The sequence below is a fragment of the Oncorhynchus gorbuscha genome, linkage group LG04 (assembly GCF_021184085.1).
Source record: "Oncorhynchus gorbuscha isolate QuinsamMale2020 ecotype Even-year linkage group LG04, OgorEven_v1.0, whole genome shotgun sequence".
Lineage (NCBI taxonomy): Eukaryota > Metazoa > Chordata > Actinopteri > Salmoniformes > Salmonidae > Oncorhynchus > Oncorhynchus gorbuscha.
This window is the reverse complement of record NC_060176.1, coordinates 32,618,374-32,639,857: the sequence shown is the minus strand read 5'-3', so window position 1 is coordinate 32,639,857 and position 21,484 is coordinate 32,618,374. Positions and strand designations below refer to the sequence as shown.

The window sequence follows — 21,484 nt, the reverse complement described above, 5'->3', positions numbered from 1 at the left end:
CATAAGGAAGCCAGGGCCCTAGAAGCCTCCTACCAAAAACTGAACGGTCAAAAACCCGAATCATCTCCTCTTTAAAGTTCTGGAACTTGTTAGAGCAATCAGCCCTTGCCTCCCAGATAGCTGTGCCCCATTCTCGAGCCCGGCCAGTAAGGAGTGAAATGACGTAAGCAACCCGAGCTCTCTCTCTAGAGTATGTGTTGGGTTGGAGAGAGAACACAATCTCACACTGCGTGAGAAAGGAGCGGCACTCAGTGGGCTGCCCGGAGTAGCAAGGTGGGTTATTAACCCTAGGTTCTGGAGGCTCGGCAGGCCAGGAAGTAACAGGTGGCACGAGACGTAGACTCTGGAACTGTCCAGAGAGGTCGGAAACCTGAGCGGCCAGGTTCTCCACGGCATGGCGAGCAGCAGACAATTCCTGCTCGTGTCTGCCGAGCATGGCTCCTTGGATCTTGACGGCAGTGTAACGAGCGTCTGAAGTCGCTGGGTCCATTCCTTGGTCGGTTCCTTCTGTCATGCAGGTGAAAGAGGACCCAAAAGCGACTTGGCGAAAACAGAGTCTTTAATCCAGTAAAGTAATTACAAACAAAAAACACAACTTTCACTCGAAATGACGAGGACAAACTGGAGACTCGATCTTGAACAGCAGGTTAACAGCAGGTTGCCTCGGGAAGGCACTTGAACCAGACAGACTCAGACACCTGCTCACCACGCAGCATCTGAGGAAAACACGACACGACAGGGCGATACACAAACACAGCACGGTGAATTCTAAACAAGGAACCGACAGGACAGGAACAGAACACAAAGGAAGAAATAGGGACTCTAATCAGGGGAAAGGATCGGGAACAGGTGTGGGAAGACTAAATGATTGATTAGGGGAATAGGAACAGCTGGGAGCAGGAACGGAACGATAGAGAGAAGAGAGAGCGAGAGAGTGAGAGAGGGAGGGGGAGAGAGAGGGATAGAAAGAGGGAAAGAACCTAATAAGACCAGCAGAGGGAAACGAATAGAATGGGAAGCACAGGGACAAGACAAGATAATAAATGACAAAACATGACAAACTTTTTGTTATCTTTTAACTACTGACCACAAACATTTAACAAATCATTGACCACAATCACACAACTACTTACAATAACCACACAACTACTGACCACAACTACTAAACCATGAAACTACTGACCACCACTACTGACCACAATCACTGACCAAAACTATTGACCACAGCCACAAAACTACTGACAACAACCACAACAACTGACCGCAAATACTAACCCCAACAACACAACATACCATAGCTACTGACCATAACCAATGACCACATCTTCAGAAGAAAAGCTCCTGACCACAACCACACAAATACAGAACAAAACTCCTGACCAAAACCACTGACAACTACAATGAAACTACTAACCTCAACCACAGAACTACTGAACCACACAAATACTGATCACAACTACTGACCACAAACATTAATCAAAATCACAGACCACAGCCACACAACTACTAACCAAAACAACACAACTGCTGACCACAAGTACTGGCTAAAACCACACAACTACTGACCACAAGTACTTGCCAAAACCACACAACTACTGGCCACAACTACTGACTACAACCACAAAACTACTGACCACAACCACACAACTACTGACCACAACCACACAACTTCTTACAATAACCACACCACAACTGACCACAACTACTCACCAAAACCACTGACCACAACTACTGACGACAACTACAGACAAATACAACTGACCACAAGTATTGTCCAAAATCCCTGACCATAACTACTAACCACAAACACACAACTAATGGCCATAACCACACTACTGAACAAAATTCTTGAGCACAACTCCTAACCACAGAAACACAACTACTGACCACAACCACAAAACTACTGACCAAAACTACTGACCACAAACTTTGACCAAAATCATTGACCACAACTATTGACCACAACCACACAACTACTGTACCTCCGGTAGTAGTTGGCAAACCCTAAGAACCGCTGCACCACCTTTACCGTGGTTGCAGTAAGCCAATTACGCACGGCTGAAATGCGGTCATTCTCCATCTCCACCCCTGACTTGGACAGGCGGTACCCTAGGAAGAAGACGGACTGTTGGAAGAACAGACATTTCTCAGCCTTAACGTACAGGTCATGCTCCAACAGTCGACCAAGCACCTTGAGCACCAGATACACAACTTCCCGTGCAGGTCCCTGAATATCTCGTCTGGAAAGGATTGGAAGATGGGTGGAGAATTCATCAACCCGTAAGGCATGAAGAGGTACTCATAGTGCTCATAGGTGGTACTAAATGCCGTCTTCCACTCATCCCCCTCCTGGATATACACCAGGTTGTATGCACTCCTGAGAACCAATTTGGTGAAGAAGCGAGCCCCATTCAATGACTCGGTCACACTGGCTATGAGAGGCAGCGGGTAACTATACTTCACCGTGATCTGATTTAAACCCCTATAGTCAATGCACTGGCGTAAACCTCCATCCTTCCTCTTCACAAAGAAACTTGAGGAGGCAGGTGAAGTGGAAGGCCGAATGTATCCCTGTCCCAGAGATTCGGTGACATATGTTTCCATAGCCACCGTCTCCTCCTGTGACAGAGGATACAGGTGACTCCTGGGAAGTGCTGCGTCTACCAGGAGATTTATCGCACAATCCCCCAGTCGATGGGGTGGTAGTTGAGTCGCCTTTCTTTTACAGAAGGCGGAGCCAAATCGGCATATTCAGGGGGGATGTGCATGGTGGAGACCTGGTTTGGACTCTCCACTGTAGTTTCACCTATGGAAACACCTATACACCTCCCTGAACACTGACGTGACCCTCCCTTGAGGGCCTTCTGTTGCCACGAAATAGTGGGGTCATGATAGGCCAACCAGGGAAGCCCCAACACCACAGGAAACACAGGAGAATCGATCAGAAAGAGACTAATTCTCTCATCATGACCCTCCTGCGTTATCATACATAGTGGAGCTGTGACCTCCCATCAGGCCCGACTCTAAAGGACGACTATCTAAGGAATGTACAGGAAAGGGCACATCAACAGGAACAATAGGGATCCCTAATCTAAGAGCAAACGAACGGTCAAAAACGTTCCCAGCTGCGCCTGAATCTACTAGCGCCTTATTCTAGGAATGCGGGGAAAACTCAAGAAATTCTATAAATATACACATGTGCACAACAGGAAGCTCTGGGTGAGTTGGGTGCCTACACACCTGGGATGATCCACCAGTGCCCTGCCTGCTGCCTCGACTTCCTGGGGAACCTCTCCAGCACCCACCAGCAGTGTGTCCTCTGCGGCCATAGGTAGTGCAGGAAACGCCCCCTCCCCCTCTGGTCACCCTTAGAGCAGCACCTCCGAGCTCCATAGGTGTAGGATCGGAGGTGCTGGGAGATGGAATGGACGGACCCCGATCCGGACGTCCGTGGGTGGCAAACAGGTTATCCAGCCGGATGGATAAATCCACCAGCTGGTCGAGGGTAAGGGTGGTGTCCCTGCAGGCCAGCTCCCGACGAACGTCCTCACGTAGACTACACCGGTAATGGTCGATCAGGGCCCTCTCATTCCATCCCATGGTGGAAGCCAGGGTCCTGAAGTCCAGTGCGAATTTCCTGTGCGCTCCTCATCCTCTGTCTGAGATGGAAAAGCGTTCCTCATTGCGTCTATACTTCCCCATTCAGCATTGGCCCACTCAAGCGCTTTCGCCGACAGACAGGAGATGAGGGCGGACATGCTCTTGTATCCCAAAGGAGCCGGGTAGAGCTCCAACTAGAGCAGGAACCCCTGGCACCCGGCAGCCGTCCCATCATATGCATTCGGGAGCAAGAGCCGAATCCCACTGGGTCCAGGTGAAGGAGGAGTGGACAGCGGAGTGGGTTGTGGTGTTGGTCGGGGTGAAGTTGATGGGGGCGTGGGAAAACCCTCTCTCTACCATCGCTCCATGGTGAGCCTTCCGCCACTGGTACCGGAGGACTGGGTGCACCTGCTGACTCCATATTAGTTGGTGCGTGATTCTGTCAAGTGTCATTGTGCAGCGGTGAGGATAGAGTCAGGCGCAGTACACAGAACTGAGTAAAATAACGTACTTTACTCGAAAAGAAACAACCATAAAATTCCATGCAGGGAAAACACACCACAACACAGCAGTCTAATAACACTCAACAAGGACCAATCACGCACAAAACATATTGGGAACCAGAGGGTTATATAGGGAAAATATTTATACTGTAATAGGAACCAGGTGTGTACAATCAAGATAAAACTAATAGAAAAAGGAACGTAGATCGGTGGCAGCTGGAAAGCCGGTGACGACGACCGCAGAATGCCGCCCGAAAAAGGAGGCACCAACTTCGGTGGAAGTCGTGACAGATGTATTATTACCTACAGTAACTAGCCACAGTGCATTTGAACTCAAATGAGCTACTTACGTAGCAAGCTAATTTACATACTATATAGATAGCTAGCTAAGTTAATTACATATGACCAGCTACTAGGCTGGACACATGATATTTTTAACAGGGCGCCAGGCTGCCCTGCATCACGCATTCCTGGCATCAATTACTCACATCTGCCTTCCCTCGTCACATGCTTCAGCGAAGGCAGCTGAGAAGGCAGCTGAGGAAGCAGTGGAAGAAGGCCTCTGATGCAGAGAGAGAAGGTCTCATGCTACTCCAAGCAGACATTAAATGTCGGCTGGCAACCTTGCGAAGAGCAGAAAACTTAAGGAAACTTCGTAGGAAAAAGGAACACTCAAGAACACGGTTCTATAAAAACCCCTTTAAGTTTGTCAAAGATCTCTTCGCAAAGGAAAAGTGCGGAATCCTAAAAACTACAAAGCCTGAACTGGAAGAACATCTGGAAAAGGTCCACCAGGACATGAAAAGGCATGAGCAGATAATCATCCCACATGACATCCCACCTATTCAACCACCAGAATTCAATCTGGACACTGACCCTCCAAAATGGAGGGAAGTAGAGAACGTTGTCCGAAGAGCAAGAGCGGCCTCGGCTCCTGGGCCTAATGGAGTACCATACAAGCTCTACAAGAACGCCCCGGATGTTCTACGCTTTCTTTGGAGGCTCATGAGGATAGTGTGGCAGAAGGAAATAATACCAAAGGCATGGCGAAGGGCTGGTGGTGTGCTAATCCCGAAAGAGAAGGATGCGACAGACATCAGTCAATTCCGACCAATCTCCCTTCTCAACGTCGAAGGGAAGATCTTTTCAGTATAATAGCACAGAGGCTGTCCACTTATCTGGAAAGGAACAAGTACATTGATACATCTGTACAGAAAGCAGGCATTCCTGGTTTCTCTGGTTGCCTGGAACATACTAGTATGATTTGGCACCAGATCCAAACAGCTAAGAAGGACAAGAGAGACCTCTATGTCATCTTCCTCGACTTGGCCAATGCCTTTGGCTCAGTTCCCCATGAACTCCTCTGGGAATCCTTCAACATTTTCCACGTACCAGAACCCATCACTACACTGGTAAAGGCCTATTTCCAAGACCTGCAATTGTGTTTCACAACACCTGACTTCACAACAACATGGCAGCGCTTGGAAGTAGGCATAATGGCGCTGTACAATTTCTCCTCTGGCCTTCACTATGGCCATGGAAGTCATCATCAGGGCATCGAGATGGGTGGTCGGTGGTGAGAGAACTAAGGAAGGGCTCCGTCTCCCACCTATCCGAGCATACATGGATGACATGACTACACTGACCACCACTGCAGCATGCACCAGGCGGCTACTTGCAAAACTGCAGGATAACATCAAGTGGGCACGGATGAAAATCAAGCCAAGCAAATCTCGAAGCATCTCCATAGTCAAGGGACAGCTTAAAGATGTGAGGTTCTGCATTGGAGATGACCCGATACCAACGGTGTCTGAGCAACCCATCAAGAGCCTGGGTAGATGGTACAACGAAAGCCTCCGGGATAAAGATCAAGTGCAGCAAGTAAGGCAGGACATCGCCGACGGTCTTGAGAACATCAACAAGACCCTACTGCCTGGGAGGCTCAAGCTCTGGTGCCTACAGTTTGGACTTCTCCCCCGGGTAATGTGGCCACTCACCGTCTATGAGGTCCCAATAACAACAGTGGAGAAGATGGAGCGAACCATTACCTCATACGTGAAGAAATGGCTGGGTGTCCCACGATGCCTGAGTAACATCGGCCTCTATGGCAAAGGGGTCCTTGAACTACCTCTTACAAGTCTAACGGAGGAGTACAAGTGCTCTAAAGTAAGACTTCAGATGACATTGAAGGACTCCAAAGACCAGACCATTAGCAAGGCTGCACCTCCCCTACAAACTGGACGGAAATGGACATCATCCAATGCTGTGCAGCAAGCAACATCAGCCCTGAGACACCAAGACATTGTGGGGAATATCCAGCATGGAAGAGGAGGCTTTGGCCTGGCAGCAAGCAAACCAACGTTCCATAAGGCAACAACATCTGAACGCAGGAAGCTGGTGGTCGAGGAGGTGCGAAGACAGGAGGAGACTGCAAGAAGTGCAAAGGCTGTCTCTCTTGCTAAACAAGGGCAATGGACGCGGTGGGAAGGCCTGGAGAGGAGAAAGATCAACTGGAGTGAGCTTTGGCAAATGGAGGCAAGCAACATCAGCTTCATCATAAGAGCTGTTTATGATGTGCTTCCATCACCAAAAAATCTACATCAATGGTATGGCGAGGACTCGACCTGCCCCCTCTGCCCAGCTCCAGCGACTCTCAGGCATATAATGACAGGTTGCAAGACCTGCCTCTCACAAGGCCGCTACACCTGGAGGCACAATCAGGTCCTCAAGAGCCTGGCTGCAGCACTTGAGACCAAGAGGAGTGCAACCAATTCATTACCTCCAAAAACAAGCAATCCCGTCAAAACAACAACATTCATCCGGGAGGGACAGAAAAGGCCCAAGTATCTTCCTACAAAGCCAGAAACTGGACACCTAGCTATGGCCCGGGACTGGAAGATGCTTGTCGATATTGGCCAGCAACTCATTTTTCCACCTGAGATTGCTTCTACCAACCTTAGGCCAGACATGGTACTCTGGTCCCCTTCACGAAAGGCTGTGTACATCATAGAGCTCACAGTCCCGTGGGAAAACTCTGTTGAAGAGGCCTACGAACGTAAGAAACTGCGTTACACAGAGTTGGCAGCAGACGCAACTCAGCGTGGCTGGAATGCAAAAGTCTGGCCAGTTGAAGTGGGATGCAGAGGATTCGTGGCTTCTTCCATCATCAGGTTGCTGAAAGAACTTGGAATCCATGGACAGGCTCTGCGGCAGACCGTCAGAGCAGTTTCTCAAGCAGCTGAAAGAGGTAGCCAGTGGATCTGGATCAAACGGAAGGACCCTTGCTGGGCTATAACTTCATGACCCCTCACCCCCACCTGAGAACTCAATTCAGATCCCTCCAACTTGAGGAGGGCATATGAGGTATGCGGTCAGCTGTATGGCTGGCTCAGAGAAGAGGACGCCCCTGCCTTGCACAGTCCTGTGGGACATCTTAATTGGGCATGGGACACAAGCTAAGGCTTGATCACCCTTTAGCTGGCCACCTTTGATGAGGGTGTTTAGTGATTAAAGGCCGAAACACCCACTGATTCGAAGGCACACTACTGAGGATGTGTCCCAAAAATTGACATCTTACCCCAGTCTAAGAAATAAACCTCCCATGCCACTCTGTCAACATCACGGCAAATCTCATGCGAGTGCATTCCATCTATTGGCACAATGGACAGTTTTTAACATCTCGTCCCGTGTTTTATGATTCTTATCTGTTGAATACCTCCCCTATATTTGTCAGTTTCCCTGCTCTATTCCCTGCTGATACATTGATCGTTTTTTTCTTTGTATGCTGACGCTGTTACTGTCTCGTTCCATGTCCGTTTCTTATTAAATGTTTGGCTCCCTGTACCTGCTTCGTCTCTCCAGCGTCATCCATGTGACAGAGAGAATACAATGAAGTCTATTTCTTGTAAGGTTTTCTGTCCTCAGATACAGAGAGCTATGCGTGTATGCTAAAGCGTGTATGCAGATTAAGAGTTTCCAATGAAGAGCAGCGGTTCTCAGTCCTGATCCTGGGAACTCAAAGGGGTGCACATCTTTGTTTTTGCTTTAGCACTACACAGCGCATTCAAATTATCAAGTCATCATCAACCAGACGGGAAAAAAATTCTAGATCACCTGTACTCCACACATAGAGATGCATACAAAGCTCTCCCTCGCCCTCCATTTGGTAAATTCGACCACAACTCTATCCACCTGATTCCGGTTACAAGCAAAAATTAAAGCAGGAAGCACCAGTGACTCGGTCTATAAAAAAAGTGGTCAGATGAAGCAGATGCTAAACTCCAGGACTGTTTTGCTATCACAGACTGGAATATGTTCCGGGATTCTTCCGATGGCATTGAGGAGTACACCCAATCAGTCACTGGCTTTATCAATAAGTGCATCGAGGACGTCGTGCCCACAGTGACTGTACGTACATACCGCAACCAGAAGCCATGGATTACAGGCAACATTCGCACTGAGCTAATAGGTAGAGCTGCCGATTTCATTTTGCGGGAAGCTTACAAGAAATCCTATTATGCCCTGCGAAGAACCATCAAACAGGCAAAGTGTCAATACAGGGCTAAGATTGAATCGTACTACGCTGGCTCCGATGCTCGTCTTATGTGGCAGTGCTTGCAAACTATTACAGACTACAAAGGGAAGCACAGCCGCGAGCTGCCCAGTGACACAAGCCTACCAGACCAGCTAAATCACTTCTATGCTCGCTTCGAGGCAAGCAGCCCTGAGGCATGCATGAGAACATCAGCTGTTCCAGGCGACTGTGTGATCACACTCTCCGTAGCCGACGTGAGTAAGACCTTTAAACAGGTCAACATTCACAAGGCTGCGGGGCCAGACAGATTACCAGGACATGTGCTCCGGGCATGTGCTGTCCAACTGGCAGATGTCTTCACTGACATTTTCAACATGTCCCTGATTGAGTCTGTAATACCAACATGTTTCAAGCAGACCACCATAGTCCCTGTGCCCAGGAACACAAAGGTGACCTGTCTAAATGACTACAGGTTGCCTTTGGAGTGTGACTGTTTGAGGTTGTGGACAGGTGTCTTTTATACTGATAACAAGTTCAAACAGGTGCCATTAATACAGAGACATAGGAGCCACTTAATGAAGAAGTTACAGGTCTGTGAGAGCCAGAAATCTTACTTGTTTGTAGGTGACCAAATACTTATTTTCCACCATAATTTTCAAATAAATTCATAAAAAATCCTACAATGTGATTTTCTGGATTTTTTTTCTAATTTTGTCTGTCATAGTTGAAGTGTACCTACCTACCTATGATGAAAATTACAGGCCTCTCTCATCTTTTTAAGTGGGAGAATTTGCACAATTGGTGGCTGACTAAATATTTTTTTGCCCCACTGTAGAATGAGCATGAACTTTCCACACAGCCATTTTTCCAGCCAAAGATAGGAGTCACAAAAAGCAGAAATACTGAGAAAATGAATCACTAACCTTTGATGATCTTCATCAGATGACACTCATAGGACATCATGTTACACAATACATATGTTTTGTTCGATAATGTGCATATTTATATCCTAAATCTTAGTTTACATTGGCGCCTTACGCGCAGTAATGTTTTGATTCCAAAACATCCGGTGATTTTAGCAGAAATACTCATAATAAACATTGATAAAAGATACTAGTGTTATTCACATAATTAAAGATAGACTTCTCCTTAATGCAACCTCTGTGTCAGAACCAAAAAGAGCCAGGGGAATAGCCGCCATTTTGGAATCAACCAAGTTAGAAACAACACCATAAATATTCACTTACCTTTGATGATCTAGATCAGAAGGCACTCCCAGGAATCCCAGTTCGACAATAAATGACTGATTTGTTTCATAAAGTTCCATCATTGATGTCCAAATAGCCACTTGTTGTTAGCGTGTCCAGCCCAGTAATCCATCTTCATGAGGCGCGAGCATTTAATTCAGACAAAAACTCAAATAGTTCCGTTACAGTCCTTTAGAAACACGTCAAACGGTGTATGGAATCAATCGTTAGGATGTTTTTAACCTCTAGCGATGAGCAATCCTGTATCCGTCACGCAACTTTTCCTATTCATGAAAATCGCAAATGAAATGAAATAAATGTATTCAAACACAAGCTTAGCCTTTTGTTAACAACACTGTCATCTCAAATTTTCAAAATATGCATTACAGCCAACGCTACACAAGCATTTGTGTAAGTTTATCATGGCATAATGCTATGCTAGGCTCTGCTGGCAGCAGGCAACATTTTCACAAAAATAAGAAAAGCAACCAAATTAAATAATTTACCTTTGAAGAACTTCAGATGCTTTTACGCAGGAGACTCCCAGTTAGATAGAAAATGTTCCTTTTTTCCAAAAATAATATTTTTGTAGGTGAAAAACGTCCCGTTTGTTCATCCTGCTTGGCTGAGAAAAAGACCGAAAAATACTTAAACTATAAAGCCAAACTTTTTTCAAAATTAACTCCATAATATCGACAGAAACATGGCAAAAGTTGTTTAGGATCCATCCTCAAGGTGTTTTTAACATATGTATTCGATAATATAGCCGTCAAGGCAGTTGGTTTCTCATAAGAAATGATTGGAAAAATGGCTACCTCAGTATTTTACGCAAGGTTTTCTCCGGGAGACACCATGCGACCATTCACCCTATATGGTCTCTTACAGCCAATCTCCAATGGAAATGCCTAAAAAGACGTCACAATGCTGTAGACACATTGGGGAAAACGTAAGCGGACTCCTAGCTCCTTCACAGCCATATAAGGAGTCATTGGCATGAGGCAGTTTCAAAAAATGCAGCACTTCCTGATTGGATTTTTATCTGGGTTTCGCCTGTAACATCAGTTCTGTGGCACTCAAACAATATCTTTGCAGTTTTGGAAACATCAGAGTGATTTATTTCCAAAGCTGTCAATTATATGCATAGTCGAGCATCTTTTCGTGACAAAATATCTTGTTTAAAACGGGAACGTTTTTCATCCAAAAATTAAAAGAGCGCCCCCTATATCCAACTAGTTAACATAAAACATAAATAATGTTCCAACCGGAGAATTCCTTTGTCTTCAGAAAAGGCACTGGAACGAGAGGCAACTCTGTCGGGAGCGCACGTCATGAGACCGAGGTACTATGCCAGACCACTGCCTCAAACAGGTCTCATGAGCCCCTCCTTTATAGTAGAATCCTCATTCAACTTTCAAAAGACAGTTGACATCTAGTGGAAGCCCTAGGAAGTGCAACCTCATCCATATCTCAATGGGTACTCGGTAGGCAAAGCTTTGAGAAACTACAAACCTCAGATGTCCCACTTCCTGGTTGGATTTTTCTCAGGTTTTCACCTGCAATATGAGTTCTGTTATACTCACAGACATCATTCAAACAGTTTTGGAAACATCACATTGTTTTCTATCCAATACTAATAATAATATGCTTATATTAACATCTGGGACAGAGTAGGAGGCAGTTCACTCTGGGCACGCTTTTCATCTAAAAGTGAAAATGCTGCCCCCTATCCCAAAAAAGGTTTTAGGAGGTGTAAGAACACTCAAGAGCAGCCTGATTTTCTCCTGCATTCGGAAAGTATTCAGACTCCTTCACTTTTCCACATTTTGTTACGTTACTGCCTTATCCTAAAATTGATCAAATTTTTCCTCATCAATCTACACACAATACCCTATAATGACTAAGCAAAAACTGGTTTTAGAAGTGTTTTCAAATGTATAAAATTAAATACATTTCCATTTATATAAGTAATCAGATCCTTTACTCAGTACTTTGCTGAAGCACCTTTGGCAGTGATTACAGCCTGGAGTCTTCTTTGGTATGATGCTACAAGCTTGGCACACCTGTATTTGGGGAGTTTCTCCCATTCTTCTTTGCAGATCCTCTCAAGCTCAGTCAGGTTGGATGGGGAGAGTTGCTGCACAGCTATGCTCAGGTCTCTCCAAAGATGTTTGATCGGGTTCATGTATGGGCTTTGGCTGGGCCACTCAAGGAAATTCAAAGACTTATCCCGAAGCCACTCCTATGTTGTCCTGGCTGTGTGCTTAAAGTCGTTGTCCTGTTGGAAGTTGAACCTTCTCCCCAGTCTGAGGTCATGAGCGCTCTGGAACAGGGTTTCATCAAGGATCTTTCTGTACTTTGCTCCATTCAATCTTGGTTTCATCAGACCAGAGAATCTTGTTTTCTCTGGGAGTCCTTTAGGTGCCTTTTGGCAAACTCCAAGCTGGCTGTCATGTGAAGTTTACTGAGGTGTGGCTTCTGTCTGGCCACTCTACCATAAAGGCCTGATTGGTGTAGTGCTGCAGAGACAGTTGTCCTTCTGTAAGGTTCTCCCATCTCCACAGAGGGAGGTTCTCCCATCTTCACCTCCCTGACCAAGGCCCTTTTCCTCTGATTGCTCAGTTTGTTCGGTCGGCCAGCTCTAGGAACAGTGATGTTAGTTCCAAACTTCTTCCATTTAAGAATGATGGAGGTCACTGTGTTCTTGGGGACCTTCAATGCTGAAGAAATCTCTGCCTCGACACAATCCTGTTTTGGAGCTCTACGGACCATTCCTTTGACCTCATGATTTGGTTTTTGCTCTGACATGCACTGTCAACTGTGGGACCTTCTATAAACAGGTGTGTGCCTTTCCAAATCATATCCAATCAATTAAATTTAGCACAGGCGGACTCTAATCAAGTTGTTGAAACATCTCAAGGATGATCAATGCAAACAGGATGCATCTGAGCTCAATTTAGAGTTTCATAGCAAAGGGTCTGAATACTTATGTAAATAAGGTATCTATTTTCATTTGTAATAAATTTGCTAACATTTCTAAAAACCTGTTTTCACTTTGTCAGTATGGGGAATTGTGTGTTGCTTGATGAGTTTTTATTTTTATTTTTTTATTTTTACATGTAATCAATTTTAGAAGTCCGTAACGTAACACAATGTGGAAAAGTTTAAGGGGTCTGAATACTTTCCTAATGCACTGTAAACGTCACAGAAATGAAGCACAGAGCAGGATGGATGAAGCTAAGAGGTTACTTTGCTGATAAAATCATTGAGAACAAAAATTACCATTAAAAAGCTTTGGAAATCATTCAAGGAACTAGGCTGTAGTACTACTACGAAAAACAAACTAAACAGTATTGGACTGAGCATCAGGGCGGAGATGGTATATGACAAAGCAGAGGTTGCCAATGAATTTAACTCTTTTAAATTACACTCTGCTTGGGTGGTGTGAACATGGTCACTAAAGTGCTAGGGAAGGTTTATGCCAGAAACAAGTTTTTGTCTAGAATGTCCAAGCTGCTTGATAAGGAATCTTTGAGTGCGTGCCACTGCTCTCATTCAATGCCATTTTGACTATGCTTCCTGGTTTGGGGGCTTATTGAAGATTCTGAAGGAGAAACTCCAGGTATCCAAAATAAGCTGATCAGGGTAGTATTGAAGGTGAGTCCACATAGTCACAAAGGCAGGAGCTGCTTTCAGAAACTCAACTTACTGCATGTTGAGGTTAGGGTGTCCCAGATAAGACTGGGTTTGGTTTACAGGAGAATTTATGGTTCTGCACCCAGATATCTAACTGATTACTTTCCCAATGTTAGGGATGCACAAAATCACAGCACCAGATCAGGTGTTGCTAATGTGTGCTTATACAGGTTCAGGAGTAAATGCTAGGAAAGGTACTTGTATACTGGAGCATCAGCGTGGAATGAGTTGCCTCTGCCCATAAAAATTACATCCTCTCTGGGCAGCTTTAAAAATAAACAGTTTGATGTCTTCTGTGTAACTGCAATGATGAGATAGATGTTCTTCTTCTTTGTTTTTATGTTTTATTATCTCACGCCATACTGTGTTCAAACATGTTCGATCTTGCCTCGCCATCTTGCCTCAAGATGACCACAATTGATATAAATCCCAGACTTTATTGTGTGTCATCCTCAATGATTTTACTCATGTGCATGTATGGCTTTTATGTGCGTCAAAATTAATAAACTAAACTAAAATAAGGGAGGTAAAGACAACCAAATATCACAGTCATTGCAAGAAAACATTCCTCAGTAAAGCAGCTGATCAGGGAAATCAGTTATAGTAAGAAAACACAAGTAGTTCAACTGGGTTGAGTAGCCACAGCCAGTGTCAGTCACTGTCAATGAAGTACAACAGTCACGCAGAGGGCAACATTTATGTTCACCCTGCCATCATAGGAAGTGTGTGTGATCTGGCCTCAGGAGATGTCTGTCCACAAGATACAAGCCAATCCGTTATCCTAGTCAGAATGTCTGACATTCCACTATTAGTTGTCAGCTATCCCAGTTACATCATTAGCAAACACACTATCACTGCAACTGTATACAGCTAAATATGGGTTATAAGAAGAAGAAAAAAACATTGAAACATCACTGCCAAAAATACTGATTATCATTCTTCATTCTGCTGATGTCTTTGTGGAATATAGCATTGTGACTACCACTCTAAGCTTTCCTGTAAACCTTGTATGACTTAGGGGCATGAAGGATAGGCAAGGAAACACAGACTTACTGCACAGCTTCTGCTATATACCAACTAATTACAAACAGAAAATAATATCTGGGATATTGACTGGAATGGGTTTGGGGGCAAAAATAAATTGCATTTGGAGACAGTATCAAGGTAATCAAAACCAAAGCATTGACAGCTGCTATACCTTGTCTATAGACTGCTTACAGGGTAAGGAAACCCATGTCATTTTGTAATTTAGGTGAACTATCCCTTCAACTTGGTCTTACTCTGCAACAAAGTAAGGGTGCAGTCACAAATCTTTGGACATTGCTCTCAACATGTCAGTGACCAGATTGTTTTCAAGGAGATGTTTCACTGAGGGAAAACATTGGAAAGGGAAAACACCTTCTGAAAAAGATTCCAAATTCAAGCATTTAGTCCACATGGAAAGTGATCCTCTCACAATCCATTGAACCACATCTAACCATCAATGTAAATTGCAATCAATGGATAGTTAAAGCACAGGAGACTCCAAGGTTTTCCTTGAAAATACATTTATTCCGGACCAACCTGGATGAATAAAGGTTTCATAAAATTAAATGAAAGTATGTCAAATAGTCCCAGTGTTACCTTGCTTGTCCATCTTCTTGTGTATCCTCGTCTTGGGGAAAGAGGGCCAGGAGTAGTTAAAAGGAGAGTCAGAGTATGAATCCATGACTCTGTGTTTCGTCTATGAGTCTCAGAGCACCCTGCAGCCTGACCAAGGCTTTAACACCAAAACACCTTAGTTTTTAATGAAAAAAATAAACATATTTTACTGAACCTCAATTTTCCTCCAGGTTGGATATTCCTGACTCTCTTGTACTCTTGTACATTCAGTGTGTTCTTCAGTTCTTCAGGAGTCTTGGTTGGACTGATGTTGAACCAGTTTACTCCTTCCTTCCATCTGAGTCTCAGCAGAGTGCAGACACTGACACTTCAGCAGTGAGCCAGCATGTTCCCACATCTCCCCCTCCCCGACTCCAAACGCCCCTCCTACCCTGTTCCCCTCAAAACTCCAAATCATCTAGCATATCGAGACTGCTCACTTTGTCTCTTTTTTTCTCTTGCTTTCTTGCCTTCTCCACCGTTTTACTTTTTTCTCCCTTCTTCCCCAACCTTTGCTCTATCCTACCCTCTCCTGTCCAGTCTCTATTTTTTCTTTCTTTCCTTCTCTCTTTTTTCTTCCTTCTTCCCCCACCCTCGCTCTATCCTACCGTCTCCCATCCAGTCTCTCTCTCACCTTCTCTTCCTCCTTTTCTTATTTTCCTTTTCTTCCCCAAACCTCACTCTATCCTACCCTATACCATCCTGTCTTTCTTTCTCCTCATCATTTTCTCTTTTTTCTCCCTTCTTCCCCAACATTCGCTCTATCCTACCCTCTCCTGTCCAGTCTCTCTTTCTTTCCTTCTTTTCAATTTTTTCTCCAACCTTCGCTCTATCCTAACCTCTCCCATCCAGTCTCTATTTCCTTCTGTTATCTTGTTTCTCCCTTCTTCCCCAACCGTCTCTCTAACCCACCCTCTCCTGTCCAGTCTATTTCCTTCTTCTCCTCCTTCTCTCTTTTTAATCCCTTCTTCCCCCAACCCTCGCTCTATCCTACCCTCTCCAGTCCAGTCTCTCTTTTTTTCCTTTTCCCTCACTCACCCACCACACTCAGCAGAGAGGGGGAGAGACCAGAACATGAGGGGAGGAGGAACGAGTGACAGGGATAAAAATGACTAAAGGCGAAGGAGAGAGAGAGAAACAGAGTAGAGAGAAGTGCCTGCCTACAGACCATCTTGAAAGACAAACACAGGGCCAGACAGCTGGTCCTGACCTGAGGAATCGACAAGGAGGTCAGAGTGAGACGAGTCAGAGATAAGAATAATGAATCTCAGTCCTAGAGTTAACGCTGTGTAGAGAACACAACACACACGGCAACACTACACATCCCCCTACTGCACAAGCCCAGGGCACAACACTACTCACTAAACACACGGCCTCACCACACATATGCACAGAGAAATGTTCTAAATTAATCCTCAGAGAAAGGCTGTATCCTAAATGACACCCTATTCCTGATACAGAGCACTACTTTTGACCAGGGCCCATAGGGTCAAAGTGGTGGTCCTTCTGTAGCTCAGTTGGTAGAGCATGGCGCTTGTAACGCCAGGGTAGTGGGTTCGATCCCCGGGACCACCCATACGTAGAATGTATGCACACATGACTGTAAGTCGCTTTGGATAAAAGCGTCTGCTAAATGGCATATATTATTAGACGTAACCAGAGTCTTCAGAAAGGAAGAAAGCTCTTGGAGAGGATAGTGACTGAGAAACAGAGGGGTTTCAAGGCAGATTGCCATGTCAGTAAAGTGGAAACAGTCAGCAGCAGCACAAAGAAACCAAGAGACTGTCAGAGATTCTCACACACACACACACACACACACACCAAGTTGCCAGTGCAGTATTCTATATCCAAACACAGTTTGTACTCCCCCTGGAGGTCTGATCGAGAGCTAAAAACAGAGACCATGTGTGTCCACTCTATTCCACCACAGTTGGCTGCAACAACCCTTCAGACAAAAACCTTAAGAGGAGACGAGGAGAGGAAAGAGGGAGTGTCAAAGTCTGGCACTTTAACAACTTGCTTTCTTTCCCTGTGGAGGGGGTGAGGAAAAATCAAGGTGTAGAGGAGGATGAGAGCAAACAAAAGGAGGGAGAGTAGTAGCAAGAGGGGGCAAAGGGATAGGGACAGAGGGTTAGAGAGCGGCATGTGTTAATTGAAGGTAAAGAGCAATAAAGAGACAGCTTATCAAGAGAGGAACAGGAAGAACATGAAAACTACACTCCAGATTCCTCATCCCCTGACTGAACCTTCATTTATTGGAGTAATGTTTGTCTATTAGCTACCAAATTAAGTGCAGTTAGAGCACCATATTTCAGGTATACATATCGCTTTGTGGATACTTAACAAAAATACTGGAGGTCATTTGTAACGCTTGAGAGCCTGACAAATATTTTGAACATGTCATGTTTGGTATTTGTGATAAGGAATTTCATTGGATTGCATGTGTGTCCACTTTATTCCACTACAGTTGTGTGTGTGATAGTGTATGTGTGGTAACCAATACAAAGAACAGAGAGACTAGTAAATATGTTAACACATACATAAAATGTACTCACACACACACACACACACACACACACACACACACACACACACACACACACACACACACACACACACACACACACACACACACACACACACACACACACACACACACACACACACACACACACACACACACACACACACACACACACACACACGCTTGCACTCACATACACACACCCATCGACACACAAACATGCACACACATTTTAGTCACTAAAATGGCTTAACCATACAGGGTGAAAACAACACCGACTGCGGGATATTACAATTACAGCTGCCAGTGCCAAATGTTAAAACCCGAGCCCTGAGCATGCAGCCACAACATTCTTACCCAGAAACATGTGTCTGATTCCTAAATGGTAGCGCACTATTCCCTGCATAGTGCGCTACCTTTGTCCAGGGCTGGTAATGCACTATGTAGGAAATAAGGGGCCATTTAGGACGCAGATCACACCAGCCAATCATTAACCCGCAGGATGTTCACCAGCCAATCATTAACTCGCAGGATGTTCACATAGTCTCCAACCAAAGGTCAGCCAAACCCAGTACCACTAGACCCTGATCTAAGGTGAGTTTTGTGTTTTCTCTTCAAATGGTAAAGGTAAGAATCTGGTGAAGGGGAAGCTGATCCCATATCTGTGCTAATCCAGAGCAAAAGGATTCCAGGAAATGTGTGGAAGGGCCCAGTGGAGGCCAGCAAGCAGAAACATGATCCTACATTTTGTGGAGAGATTATGGCTAGGGGAGACAAGGAAAGGAAAGAGGGAGAGAGACTAGAAGAGAGAGAGAAAGAAGTGGTGAGAGAGTACGCGAAAGAGAGAAGTGTGTGGTTTTCTGAAGTATAGTACAGTAATGGTGCCCTTGTGGAGTCTGCTAGTTTAAATCTTCCTTTTCCGTTCGCCAATTAGATCCTGCAGATGAGGTCTCCTCACTTGAGCAGCGTCAAAGTCTGACACTTCAACTCTCACTCGCTTTTCCTTCTAGGTTCAGTTACAAACATAATAATCTATGGTAGGAAGGAAGCTATAAGCTACATTCACTGTGACATTCATTTTGTGTGAATTATTTCATGATACACCTGGCCCTGTATTCATAAAGTGTCTCAGAGTAGGATCTAGAATCAGTTTGGCCTTTTAGATTATAATGAATACGTTTACACGGGCAGATCCTAGAACAGCACTCTGAGAGGCTTTATGAACAAGGGCCCTGAAATACTGTGATCTGATGAGACATAAAAACCCTTACCAGAGTATGTCAGTGATTCTTGTTCTTCTTTTAGACAAAACATGAGGTGCTCCTCCAAGTCCTGAATGGAGACACAAAGAGGCTTTTCACAATGCTACACACACTGAGGAAAATGGGAGTGAGAAGTAAGTTTGTGCATGGTACCTGGACTCTCTGTGTGTGTGTTGTGCACGCGCCCATGTCTGTGTGTTTGTGTGTGTGTGCGTGCACGTGTGTGTGTGTAGTCAATTTCCTACCACCTGCATCACATAAATCTATCCTGAAGGATGTAGCACACTATGAGCATGAAACACAAACACGAGCACACACACCTCTCATGCAAGTCTTTTTTCACCAGTTTGATGCCAACTTCAACATCCTAACAATACTTCAGAATTTAACCATGTAGAATATTGAATCAGAACACAAATCCCCAACATGCTACCATTTAGCCGGTTGAATTCACTTTCATATACAGCATGTAACATGGAGTAAGGTAAAGACATTGGGGTCATAATATAGGTAATACTCAAAGAATAAAAGGTATTTCTTGGTCACTACTCACATTGTCTACTGTAGCGGTACTGCCTGCAGTGATGACAGGATACAAACCTCGACAAAGAAATGGTAAAATAAGCATGATGATGATGTCATACAGAAATCATAACATTTCAAACAGCCATTCAAAACAAGTCCAGTAGTTGTTCAAAGACTGCTCTATGACATACAGGTAACTGTCAAAATAAAGGAAACACCAACATAGTGTCTTAATAAGGTGTTGGGTTACCAGAACAGATTCAATGCACTTTGGTATAGATTCTACAAGTGTCTGGATCTCTATTGGAGGGATCCAACACCATTTATTTGGTGTTTTGACACTAAGTACAAATGTCAGTTCAACGTCTAGTTTTGATTGACATTTTGTTGAGTCGTCAACTTAAAGTGATTTCAAAACATATATCAAAACATTTCAACATGTCATTGTATTTAGATTAAAAGTTGGGTGAAAAAAAGACGAAATGCCCTTAAGTTGATTCCTTTTTGCAAATCCAATTCGTTTTTGGGTTGAAATGACGTGGCAACAACGTCTGCTAAATGACTTAAATGTAAATGTAAAAGAGCTGTGAGGGGAACGGCACCTCAGTACCTCCAGGCTCTGATCAGGCCCTACACCCAAATAAGGGCACTGCGTTCATCCACCTCTGGCCTGCTCGCCTCCCTTCCACTGGGAAGTACAGTTCCCGCTCAGCCCAGTCAAAACTGTTCACTGCTCTGGCTCCCCAATGGTGGAACAAACTCCCTCACGACGCCAGAACAGCTGAGTCAATCACCACCTTCCGGAGACACCTGAAACCCCACCTCTTTAAGGAATACCTAGGATAGGATAAAGTAATCCTTCTCACCCCCCCCCTCCTTAAAATATTTAGATGCACTATTGTAAAGTGGTTGTTCCACTGAATGTCATAAGGTGAATGCACCAATTTGTAAGTCGCTCTGGATAAGAGTGTCTGCTAAATGACTTAAATGTAAATGTAATGTAAATGTAATGTAAATGTTGGGTTTTTGATGGTGGTGGAAAACGTTGTCTCAGGCGCCGCTCCAAAATTTCCTATAAGTGTTCAATAAGGTTGAGATCTGGTGACTGAGACACACATACACACACTTTAAACCCTCTATTATCCTTTGAGACCCCTCTTTCAAAGTCATAGAGACATCTTCTTCAAGCCATGGTATTTGTATTTATTATGGATCCCATTTTGGTAGGCAGCAGCTACTCTTCCTGGGGTCCAGCAAAATGAAGGCAGTTATAACATTTAAAAAACATTACAATACATTCACAACAGATTTCACAACACATTAAGTGTGGGCCCTCAGGCCACTACTCTACTACCACATATCTACAACACAAAATCCATGTGTACGTGTGTGTATAGTGCATATGTTATCTTGTGTGTGTGTATGCATTTGTCTATGCCTTTGTTTGTGTCTATTCACAGTCTCCACTGTTCCATAAGGTCTATTTGATCTGTTTTTTAAAATCTAATTTGACTGCTTTCATCAGTTACTTGATGTGGAATAAAGTTCCATGTTGTCATGACTATATGTGGTACTGTGCATCTCCCTTAGTCTGTTCTGGACTTGGGGACAGTGAAGAGACCTCTGGTGGCACGTCTTGTGGGGTATGCATGGGTGTCCGAGCTGTGTGCCAGTAGATCAAAGAGTCAGCTCGGTGCATTCAAAATGTTAATACCATTGTGAAACTTCCGGCGCCGACAGAGATGGCCGTCTTGCTTCGCGTTCCCTAGGAAACTATGCAGTTTTTTGTTTTTTTTACGTGTTATTTCTTACATTGGTACCCCAGGTCATCTTAGGCTTCATTACATACAGTTGAGAAGACTACTGAACATAAGAGCAGCATCAACTCACCATCAGTACAACCAAGAATATGACTTTCGCGAAGCGGACCCTGTGTTCTGCCTTTCACCCAGGAC

General features: G+C 44.5%; 1 protein-coding gene across 3 annotated transcripts in view; it reads right to left on the bottom strand.

The window, feature by feature from the left end:
* Positions 1–21,484, bottom strand: part of LOC124033964 (rho guanine nucleotide exchange factor 28-like) — a 202,178-nt gene that overhangs the window by 103,466 nt on the left and 77,228 nt on the right. For 2 of the 3 annotated variants that reach the window (XM_046346515.1, XM_046346516.1), the window contains 2 exons: positions 19,558–19,604; positions 19,014–19,074 (listed from right to left, as the gene is read on the bottom strand). In XM_046346515.1, the coding sequence (XP_046202471.1) occupies positions 19,014–19,074; positions 19,558–19,604 (108 nt within the window). Of the gene's footprint in view, positions 1–15,200; positions 16,592–19,013; positions 19,075–19,557; positions 19,605–21,484 lie in introns of those variants that run through there. The other variant, XM_046346517.1, reaches the window with a different exon arrangement.